Source organism: Marmota flaviventris, chromosome 1 (assembly GCF_047511675.1).
Source record: "Marmota flaviventris isolate mMarFla1 chromosome 1, mMarFla1.hap1, whole genome shotgun sequence".
Classification (NCBI taxonomy): Eukaryota; Metazoa; Chordata; class Mammalia; order Rodentia; family Sciuridae; genus Marmota; species Marmota flaviventris.
The window spans coordinates 165235219-165247475 of record NC_092498.1 but is presented as its reverse complement, the minus strand read 5'-3'; the positions used below and the strand labels follow the sequence as shown (position 1 = coordinate 165247475).

General features: G+C 35.2%; 1 protein-coding gene across 3 annotated transcripts in view; it reads left to right on the top strand.

Moving 5' to 3' along the window:
- Sfmbt1 (Scm like with four mbt domains 1) overlaps positions 1-12257 on the top strand; it is a 130460-nt gene that overhangs the window by 62768 nt on the left and 55435 nt on the right. For all 3 annotated transcript variants that reach the window (XM_071618760.1, XM_027947821.2, XM_071618759.1), the window contains exons 2-3: positions 2523-2678; positions 6120-6214. In XM_071618760.1, coding sequence (XP_071474861.1) covers positions 2651-2678; positions 6120-6214 — 123 coding nt within the window. In that variant the 5' untranslated portion in view covers positions 2523-2650. The remainder of the gene's footprint in view (positions 1-2522; positions 2679-6119; positions 6215-12257) is intronic.

Here is a 12257-nt window from a genome sequence, read left to right as displayed (position 1 = left end):
ATTCAAATATTTCAATGGATTTTCCTGTTAACTACCTTGTAAATATTTATTGAGTTTATGAATATAAATTTATACATATTAGCAATCTATACTGAGTTCTGTCCTCCTAAGCCTTTTAAAAGTTATTTATGTAAGACATGTTAAATTACATGGCTGAAGATCTTTCCCAAAGACATCTTTTTTTGTTTGATTGTATTTGCATACCTGGGGTCTTGGTATGTTGACCAGGCTGCCCATGAACAATCTGGGTTCAAGTGATTCTCCTGCCTCAGCCTCCCCAGTGGCTGGGACTATAGGTGTGTGCTCACAGTGCATGGCTCTCTTACATTATTGTAATATCCCAAATAATACTCTTTAAAAAAATTTTTTTTTGTTGTAGATGGACAGAATAACTTTATTTATTTATTTTTATATGTTGATGAGGATCAAACCCAGTGCCCACATATGCTAGGCAAGCGCTATACCACTAAGCTACAACCCCAGCCCCCTTTGTAATACTCTTACTCAGTGTTTTATCTTAGCTTTGGAAACAAGGTGCGTTAACATGAAGTGTAGTTACTATCACTAGGCTTATCGAATATGGATCACAACTATTAATAATAGGCGGTGGGGGAAAGCATGGTTTAAGTGTTCAAATGACTTTTAAATATTTTGAAAGATTTACTACAGGTAGTTATTCTGGGTTTTTATTTCTTTATTTTATACTTATTTTTGCAGTACTAAGGATTAAATCCAGGGTCTTGTGTAGATTAGGCAAGCACTCTATCCCTAAGCTATAAAAAAAGAAAGAAAATAGGAAAATAGGAATTATGTTTCTCTTGATGACTTTACCTCATCCCCAGAAATAATTGTTTGTGATGAGCTAGTGTTGATAAATATGTAGGGAGTGAATTAATTAGTAGATGGAATGGTACGATTTGACTGAGATTTGGGTGAAAAAGTAAACTAAGGAAAGGGAGCACATTTAGAGGATTTGTATATTACTCTTGAGTTTCATTCAGTTGTTCCTATGAGAAAATGTGGATGTCAGTGCTTTTATGGTATATAATTTTGTTCATAACTGGTAGTTGTCTCAAATGGGACATCCATACTTATAATAGTTTATTAAAACTTTTTCTATGAAATGAAATTTTAGAATCTGAAAAAGACCTTACCTCATTCTACAGACAAAAACAATGACATAGTATGATAACATGTAAGATTGCATAGCTGGTAGAACTGCTATTTCCCATCTGAAGCTGTTGTATTTCAGGTAGCTATTATTCTTGAAGGGCAACATTAAAATCTAAGATAACTTTTTCTTAGTGATTAAAGTTGCTCTGAGAATCAATTACCAAGGGCTTTCATATACACTTAAAACCCTTTGAGAGATATAAAGTTGCTTGATCTTGCAGAATATCACCCTCAACACTGTGCTTGTAAGTACCTATCCCATTTATATAGTTTTTTGTATTGTTGCCTGGGCAGTTAGTTCATATCATGCCCTCCTGTAGCAAATCCTTTTTTCACTTATTCTTTCTCATCTGTTAGAGGTGTATATAGATAATATATTAGATTGTTTTACAAGCAAGAATAAATAGATTCATCCATGGGCAAAACTCAGAAACATGCTAAGTGAAAAAAACCAGACAGAAAAGACCACATATCGCATAATTCTATCTATGTGAGATGTCCAAGAAAGGCAAAATCTCTAGAGACAGGAGATGGATTAGTGGTTGGTTGAGCCTAGAGATGGGATGGGGAGGAACAAACTGCAAGTGAATATGAAGATTCTTTTCAGGGATACAGAAATTGGATTATGGTGATGTTTGCCCACCCTGTAAATTTACTAAAAGTTATTAGATTATACATTTAAAATAAAATTTGGGTATATAAATTATACTCCAATAAAGTTGTTTAAAAAATTTGGTTTAGAACTCATTTTGGAGGGATTCTCTTTTATAATTGTAGATTAATATAATTGATAAATTTAGTTATGCATAATACCCTAGAGAAGTAAAATGGAAAACTAGATAAAGTAATATATGATATATATTTTTATATGGTGCCAAGGATCGAGCCCAGTACCTCAGACATGCTAGGCAAGTACTCTACCACTAAACCACAACCCAGCCTTAGGAATTGTTTTTGTGAAAAGGAAAAATTAAAGTTTTTGTGGATAGGAATTATGGCACAAAGAGTGGTAACACTAAGTTTTAAGGATAGGATTCATATACATGTTAATTTGTTGTGATCTATAGATATTTTATCAAGGTCTTGGTTTCTCTTCCCATCCTTTCCCTCTTCTTCTGCCCCCTGCCCTTTCTCCCTCTCCCTCTTTCCCTTCCTACCTCTCTCTCCACATATACTCTTATACAGAATTGTCAAAATTAGAGAAGGTGTCAGATTTTTCCTCTAATCCTATCTTTTCTGCCAGTATGTTTTTGTTTTATCTTACCTTTCATCCCAGTCAAGTGTCATGTCTTTTGAACAAGTAAACACTTTGGCTTCAGGCTGTTGATGAATTCTCTTTGATTTTTCAGCACTTTCATTTGGACCCTTGGATGCTCATTGGACAGACGCTTGAAACCTGCAAATCATCTTCCAATCATAGCAGAATCATTAGGCCTTTCCTTTGAGTGGGGAGGAGATAAACCCATGTGTTGTGGAGATGAACGGGGAACAGCAGCTTGATGCAGGTACTGGTTTTGCTGAGCAGATGTTATCCTCCATAGTGCACAATTGTATTACTCACTGTGTTACATTGTCTGACTTGTCTTTGTACCACTAAACTGGAAGCTCTTTGAAGTTAGTAGTTATTTTTCATTGCCGTGTGCTGCACCAGGCAAAGAATCTGGCACTAAAGACTACTAATAATGTTTGCTGAAAAAGTAAGTCATTTTTATGAAGACACTTTTTTAAAATAGTATTTTAATTTTGATGGTTACTTTCTAATTATTTCAAAATAATTATGGGTCATAGGAAGTTGCAAAGATAGTGTTGACAGGTCTCATGTTCCCTTCACCCAGTTTCTCCCATGAGTTCCTCAAAAAATTGTAATATGATATAAAATCCAGGACATTGATACTGATTTAAAGTGTATATAGTTCTGTATCATTTTATCACACGTGTGGACTCCTGTAACATGATACTGAAAAGTTTTGTTTTGAAGCCTAAATTATTTCTAGCTATGCTTTTCATTCTCCACTTGTCTTTTCTACTTGATGTTCTTTATTTATCTATGTCAATGCAAGTTAGTTAATTTCACTTGCATATATAATACTATTTCATTAAAGAATTGCCACAGTTTATCTCTCATCCTACCAATTGCTTCCAGTCCTTAACTATTACAAACAGTGCTATGGTGAATATTCTCTTATTTGCTCCTTGTGTTCATTGGAAGCATGACTTCCCCTAGAATTTACTCATTTACCAACCATTTATTGAGAATTTGCTCTGTTTCAAGCATTATTTTAGGTAGTGGGACGTATTAGTGAACAAACAAACATAAAACTATCTTTGCTCTTTAGTTTACATGAAGTAGGATTGTTGGATTACAGATATTTGAATCTTGCTCACCCAGCAGATAATTTTTCTTTTAGTATCTATTGCTCACGCAACAAGTATATGTTGTGTGTCTACTATATACCAGGTGTTTTGAATCTAGGTGACAGAAATATAAGAGTGACCAAAGTAAAATTTCTGTCTTTATGATTTAGTAGGGAAGATTAAAAGATATGGTATATGGTCAAGTAGAAATGAATGCTATGAAGAAAATGGAAGCAGAGCCTCCATTTAGATGGATACTGAAGAGGTGACATTTTAGTAGAAACTTGAATGAAATGAAGGTGTGATCCTCCTGGAAGATGAATCTTTGAACTGAGGGAACACCAAATGCAGAGACCTTACAGAAAACATTAAAAAATGTCAAGGAACTCATTGTCACCTGAGTGCAGGAAACAGTGAATGTCTGGCTGGGGATAAAATAGAAGGGTATGTGGCCAAGAGTTAGCTCATGTAGGGCCTTGTAATCTTTGAAAGATTGTAGCTCTTATTTAAGTATGATTAAAAGATGAAAGATACTGTGGACTAGAGACAGTAATAGACAGGATGAGAAATTATTTGATTTGGAATGTTTTAAAGATGGTAGCTACAGAATTTTTTATGGATTGGATATAGGATGTGAAGGGAAAGGATAACTTCACTCTTTTTTGGTAGTAAGCTAAAACATGATTAATAGTATCTTTACTCAGAGAATATTTATTTATTTTTAATTTTTTATTGTTGGTTGTTCAAAACATTACATAGTTCTTGATATATCATATTTCACACTTTGATTCAAGTGGGTTATGAACTCCCATTTTTACCCCGTATACAAATTGCAGAATCACATCAGTTACACATCCATTGATTTACATATTGCCATACTAGTGTCTGTTGTATTCTGCTGCCTTTCCTATCCTCGACTATCCCCCCTCCCCTCCCCTCCCCTCTTCTCTCTCTACCCCCTCTACTGTCATTCATTTCTCCCCCTTGTATTATTTTCCCCTTTCCCCTCACTTCCTCTTGTATGAAATTTTGTATAACCCTGAGGGTCTCCTTCCATTTCCATGCAATTTCCCTTCTCTCTCCCTTTCCCTCCCACCTCTCATCCCAGTTTAATGTTAATCTTCTTCTCCTGCTCTTCGTCCCTACTCTGTTCTTAGTTACACTCCTTATATCAAAGAAGACATTTGGCATTTGTTTTTTAGGGATTGGCTAGCTTCACTTAGCATAATCTGCTCTAATGCCATCCATTTCCCTGCAAATTCTATGATTTTGTCATTTTTTAATGCAGAGTAATACTCCATTGTGTATAAATGCCACATTTTTTTTTTATCCATTCATCTATTGAAGGGCATCTAGGTTGGTTCCACAGTCTTGCTATTGTGAATTGTGCTGCTATGAACATCGATGTAGCAGTGTCCCTGTAGCATGCTCTTTTTAGGTCTTTAGGGAATAGACCTAGAAGGGGAATAGCTGGGTCAAATGGTGGTTCCATTCCCAGCTTTCCAAGAAATCTCCATACTGCTTTCCAAATTGGCTGCACCAATTTGCAGTCCCACCAGCAATGTACAAGTGTACCCTTTTCCCCACATCCTCGCCAGCACTTATTGTTTGACTTCATAATGGCTGCCAATCTTACTGGAGTGAGATGGTATCTTAGGGTGGTTTTGATTTGCATTTCTCTGACTGCTAGAGATGGTGAGCATTTTTTCATGTACTTGTTGATTGATTGTATGTCCCCCTCTGAGAAGTGTCTGTCTGTTCAGGTCCTTGGCCCATTTGTTGATTGGGTTATTTGTTATCTTATTGTCTAATTTTTTGAGTTCTTTGTATACTCTAGATATTAGGGCTCTATCTGAAGTGTGAGGAGTAAATATTTGTTCCCAGGATGTAGGCTCCCTATTTACCTCTCTTATTGTTTCTTTTGCTGAGAAAAAACTTTTTAGTTTGAGTAAGTCCCATTTGTTGATTCTAGTTATTAACTTTTGTGCTATGGGTGTCCTATTGAGGAATTTGGAGCCTGACCCCACAGTATGTAGATCGTAGCCAACTTTTTCAGAGAATATTTAGAATCAGATTGAAAACTTAAGTTTGAAATATCTATTAAGTGACCTAAATGTTTGGTACTAGATACTAACTTACAGGCCAAAATGAATATAATAGTTTTATATTCCTACTATCTTCATATTATACGATCCACTAGGGTGAACTTTAGATTTGATGTCTCCCCAAACTTCTGTTCTGTTGAGACCCATTGACACTCTAGGCACTAAGGGAAACTGCCATTAAAACAACAATAAAAATTTACTTAGGCAGGGGTTGAGGCTCAGTGGTAGAGTCCTCGCCTAGCACGTGTGAGGCTGAGGCCCTGGGTTCGAACCTCAGCACCACATAAAAATAAATAAAATAAAGGTATTGTGTCCAACTACGACTAAAAAATAAATATTAAAAAAATTACTCATTTTTTTGTGCAAACTCAATTAATTTGTCCTGAAGTAAATTTTATAAGTTAGATTGCTATAGTTTTATGTTTTTGTACCTTCATTTTTCTTTAATTGAGATTCACCTGTTTTTTGTTTTGTTTTTAATTCCAGATGCTGGATCTGGTATGGAAGAAGTAGAATTAAGCTGGGAAGACTATCTAGAAGAGACAGGGTCCACAGCAGTTCCTTATGGGTCTTTTAAACATGTAAGCAGTAACTATTATTGTTTTACTGTTTTATCCTTTTTCTTTTAGCTGTTGTGTCATCATTAGAGAATTAGAGTTGTTGAAATTACTTTTCCTTCTTCCTACCATTCTCATTGACAAAACTTGACATATTCTAAAATCCTTTATGGTTTTTTATTTTTTCTGCTTTAAAATGTATTACTTACCTCTTTGACTGGTCATGGATGCTCCTTTATATTTTTGCAAAAAACCCTTTTCATAAGTGGAAAAAATTATTTTCTTTTACTTTATTGATTATTGATTTTCTCATCAAAAGAAATTTCAGTGGGAGAGTTGGGGTTGTGGCTCAGCGGTAGAGTGCTTGGCTAGCATGCAAGGTCCTGGGTTTGAGTCTCAGCACCACATAAAAATAAATAATTAAAATAAAGATATTGTGTTCAACTACAACTAAAAAATAAATATTAAAAAAAAAGAAATTTTAGTGGAATTTCCCTCTTGTTAAGAAAAAGCATATCATACATTGGGGCATATTAGTGGCCTATGTAGCTCAGTATTATTCCCTAACAGCTCCATTTAATGTTTTCCCAAGGGACAGCATATTTGCCCTATGTAATAACTAGAATGTAAGAAAATACTCCAAATTTTATTAATAATTTATATCTAGACTTGGCTTTTAAACTGCTTCCCCTAAGCTCCCTTTTAAAATGCATTAAATTAATTATTTTAAAATGATTTACTTCATATTTTCTTAGTCTGCTTGGGCTGCTATGACAGAATATCATAGACTGGGTAGCTTAAACAACAGAAATTTATTTTCTCAACAGTTCTGGAGACTGAAAGTCTGAGATCAGAGTTCATGGTCAATTTCTGGTGAGGATTCTCTTCTTCATTTGCAGGTGGCTGCTTTCTTTCTGTGACTTCAGATAACCTGGGGAGTGGGGTAGAGGGAATTATGTGCATAGACCTACATTAGAGTTCTCTGGTACTTCTTACAAAAAAGATACTAATTATGTTGGATCAGGGCTTCACCCTTATGACCTCATTTAATCTGATTACTTTGCTGTTATCTAAAGTTTGTATCTACCCAAAGCTCATATGTTGAAATCTAATTACCAGTATGGTGATATGGAGAAGTGAGGCCATTGGGGAAGTGACTAGTGCCTTCATAAAAGAGTTCTGACCAGAAACTATGCAACTCCTAGAAGAAAATGTAGGGTCAACACTCCAGCAAATAGGCACAGGAAACTACTTTCTCAGTAGGACCCCTAAAGCTTGGGAAATAATGCCAAGAGTTAATAAATAAGATGACATTAAATTAAAAAGTTTCTGCACAGCAAGGGAAGCAATTAGGAATGTGAAGAGAGACCTACAGAATGGGAGGAAATCTTTGCTAGCTACTTTTCGGACAGAGGATTAATGTCTAGATTATATAAAGAACTCAGAAAAACAAATAACCCTATTAATATATGGGCAAATGAATTAAACACTTTTCAGAAGAAATACAAATGGCGAACAAATATATGAAAAAATGTTCAACACCTTTAGCAATTAGAGAAATGCAAATCAAAACTACACTGAGATTTCATCTCACACCAGTCAGAATGGCAGTCATCAAGAATACAAATAATACCTCCTCCAGTCCCTCAATATCCAAATCCAAAATGCCAAACCCTTTGTGAAATTTTCTATTTTCCTGTCTGTGAAAACATCTCCTTCCTTCCAATTCGCTTTGTCCTGAGTATGCCCTTCTTAGAGCATGTTTTTACCTGCTGGCTGGTATTATGGTTACTCATATATCTGGTCCATCTTCTACATTAGACTACACTAGTCCTGTCTTTGAAAATAAAGAATGATTTTTTATTCATCTGGGTATTCTCATTGGCACATAGGCCTGAATCTTTCATGTAATAGGTGTTTATGAAACAATAAATGAAGAATGGAAGAAATAATTTGGTTCATAAAAAATTCTTCACAAGGGGCTGGGATTGTGGCTCAGTGGTAGAGCGCTCACCTACCATGTGTGAGGCCCTGGGTTCAATCCTCAGCACCACATAAAAATAAATAAATAAAATAAAGGTATTAAAAATTTTTTTTTCACAAAAACATAGTTTTCATTGGAACAGATTGGTTGACTATAGATGAAACTTACCAACTTTTGCATATATTATTGGAGACCAAAATGTTCTTATACTTGTTCACAATAAAGTGTTATGTTTGGGATTACAAAAAATAATAATACAAATAATAATAAATGCTGGAGAGGATGTGGAGAAAAAGGAATACTTTTACCCTGTTGGTGGGACTGTAGATTAGTATAACCACTATGGAAATCAGTGTGGAGGTTCCTCAGACAAAGAACCATCATATAACCCAGCTATACTGCTTCTTGGTATTCATCCTAAAGAATTAAAGTCATAATATTATAGTAATACTTGCTTACCTATATTTATAGCAACACAATTCACAGTAGCCAAACTATGGAACCAGCCTAGGTGTCCATCAACAGATGAATGGATGAAGAAAGTGTGGCATATACACACAATGGAGTTCTATTCAGCCATAAAGAAAAGTGAAATTATGTTATTTGCAGGAAAATGGAAACAACTAGAGACCATTACGTTAAAGGAAAGCTCAGAAGATCAAGGGTTCCGAGCCACAACTCCTGCCCCGGGTAGGAATCTTAATGAAAATCAAAAGGAGATCAGTAGAGGAAAGGGACCAGGAAGGAAGTGGAAGTTGGAGAGGGAGGGTGGAAGTGCTGGGGAGTTATATTTGCCAAAGTATATTGTTATATTGTGTGCATGTACAAATATGTAACAGCAAAACCCCATCATGTATATTTAAAATACACCAATAAAAGTAGAAAGAAAAAAATAAAATTTAAAAGTCTGGGAGAGTTTGCTCCTTCTACTGTGTGAAGACATAGCAAGAAGTCATCATCTATGAATCAGAGAGCAACCCTCACCAGACACTGAATCTGCTGGTGCTTTGATCTTGGACTCCTAGCCTCCAGAATTGTGAGCAGTGTATTGTTGTTTATAAATTGTCCAATCTAAGGAGGAAAAACAAAACTGAAGAAGGAATTAGAGATAAAGCACATTTGGGAATAAGGATCTAAAAGAGTGAAGAAGCCCTCCTCATGGCATATTCTGGTGGAAAAAAACAGCATTTACTATGGGAAATCCACTGAACTCTCTCTGGATGTTGTAGAGCAAAAACTTTAAGCTGTTAAGGGAAGAAGTATAAGCCCTGTCAACCCAGGGCAGCTTGGGTAATAGAATAGAAGAAAACAAAAGCCCTCTGTTCCTGGAAGAAGGGTAGGAGTACTTGCTGAAGCATTAGCAATTCCCTGTAGTTGAGATAAGGGTAGGATCACTGAGAAGTTTCCGCCCCAAGACTTAGGAACACAAAGCTTAAAACTGAGGTTAAATATAAGAGAATGTTCCTCCTTACTTGTTCTTCACCATCAGATTAGAAAGTGTTGAGTAACAGCAGTCTGTAGTAGGGGTAGAGGGAACTGTGTGGAGAGACAATCTCTGAGGTGCAGTCACAAAGAGAAGACCTGAGTTCAAGGATGGTGCAGCAGACTCCAAAAAAGACCCTTTGGCAAATGAGCCTATACCGCTAAATACTAGCTGATGCTACAGAAATTTGAAGCCTGTGGTACACTATGAATAACCATAGCAACAAACCCCAGCCCCAGCTCCATTCTTGACTAGATTGACTTAACGTTTTCTCTTGAACTAAAGACCCAAGAAAAAGAAGAAACATACCCATTTCTAGGTATAATCACTATTTGACTCTGTCTTGATTGTTCTACTCATGATGTCTAGTTTTCAACCAAATATTATAAGGGCACATAAAGAAGCAAGAGATGGGCTGGGATTGTGGCTCAGCGGTAGAGCTCTTGCCTAGTACGTGTGAGGCACTGGGTTCTATCCCCAGCCCTACATAAAAGTAAACAAAATAAAGGTCTAAAAAATATTAAAAAAAAAATAAAAAAGCAAGGTGGGGGGAAACACTGTCAAAAGATCAAGCAATTAATAGAACGAGAGTCATGTGACCTAGATGTTGGAACTATCACATGGGGAATTTAAAATAACTATGGTCAGGATGTTAAAGGACCTATCAGAATTTGTCCTTGGAGAGCATGCATGAACAGATAAGGAATTTCAGCAGAGATAAAACTATTAGAAAGTATGAAATAGAAATAATAGAAATGAAGGACATAATAGCAGAGTTGATTAATACTTTTGTTAGGCTAATCAATACACTTGACAACTGAGGAAAGGATCTGTAGATTTGAAGATAGATCAACAGAAATTTCCCAGATTGAAACATGAAGAGAAAAAAGTGTTCAGGTGTGGTGGTGGAGGAATAAGACAGAACACCCATTAGTTGTGGGATAGTATATATACCTGCAGTCTTGGAGGAAGGACTATAGAGTGAGGAAGACATAAAGGAAGATAGTTTACCAAAGGAAATAAAGATACCACACCACAGATCCAAAAAGCCTGGGGAACACAAATGAGAATAAATACTAAACAGTCTAACAGAACCCACCCAGTCATATTGTACGCAAACACTGAAAACCAAGGGGAAAGAAAATCTCAGTGGCAACCAGAGGGAACAAAGACACATTACATAGAGGAGAACAAATAATCACAGTGCCATTCTTTTTTTTTTTTTAATTTTTTATTGTTGGTTGTTCAAAACATTACATAGTTCTTGATATATCATATTTCACACTTTGATTCAAGTGGGTTATGAACTCCCATTTTTACCCCGTATACAGATTGCAGAATCACATCAGTTACACATCCATTGATTTACATATTGCCATACTAGTGTCTGTTATAGTCTGCTGCCTTTCCTATCCTCTACTATCCACCCTCCCCTCCCCTCCCTTCCCCTCTTCTCTCTCTACCCCCACAGTGCCGTTCTTTATAGAAACTATATAACTTAGAACACAGTGGAGTAGAAGTATTGAAAGAAAAAACTTGTCAGCCCAGAAAAAATTCCATCCAAATGTGAAGAAAAAATAAAAACTTATCCCCCGGAAAATGTACAGTAAGAAAATTCATTACCAGCAGACCTAGACTACAGAAACTGTTAAGGAAGTTCTTATGACAGGGGAATTTGATAAGACAGAAATTTGAATATATTCAAAGAAATATGAAAATGATGGAAAAGGGCATGAATGTATGTATATATGAGGTTTATTTTTTTAAAGCTAACTTTGAAGCAAAAATAGAAAATATTTGTGTTTATAATATGTAACTACAGTAGCATGAAAAATGGGAGGGAGGATTTGGGAGCATAACATTGTAAGATCTTTATATACACAAGAAGTGGTAAAATATTATTTATAAGTAGACTCCAACTAATTAAAGATGCATATTTAAAACCCTTTAGCAACCATTCAATTAAAACAAACTGTTTTAATAAAAATATTCATAAAGTTTACTATTTAATTTTTATGTGTATAATTCAATGGCATTAAGTATATTCATAGTGTTGTACAACTATCTGCAGAACTTCTATAATCATCTCCAATAGAATCTTGGTACACATTAAACAGTAACTTCCCATTTCCTCCTCTTCATTGTCCCTGGGAACCTTTATTATACTTTTTGTGTACCTTACATAAGAGGAATCATGATACTTGTTTTGTCTTATTTCAATTAGCACTACATTCTTAGGATATCATTATTATTCTTTAAAAATATTTAGTAGTTTGGTCTTGAGTTTGCAGTATATGTTTACAACCTATTCAGATCTTCTCTTAAGTAACACTATTCCTCATCACAGGTAGTTCAAATGTATTTTAACTAAGTATTCTTAATTCCTCCTTCATGTACTTGATAACATTTCTGTCATGTAATTCAAATGTCTTTTAACTAAGTATTCTCAATTCCTCCCTCATGTACTTGATAACATTGCTGTCATTTACTCATAAAAGCTATAACATTCTAAGCTGTCATCAACAAATACTTTGTTATTATTTTTATTTGAGAAACTGTTATCTGTTAGTTCAATTAAGAATAAGAAAAATCAAAGATTT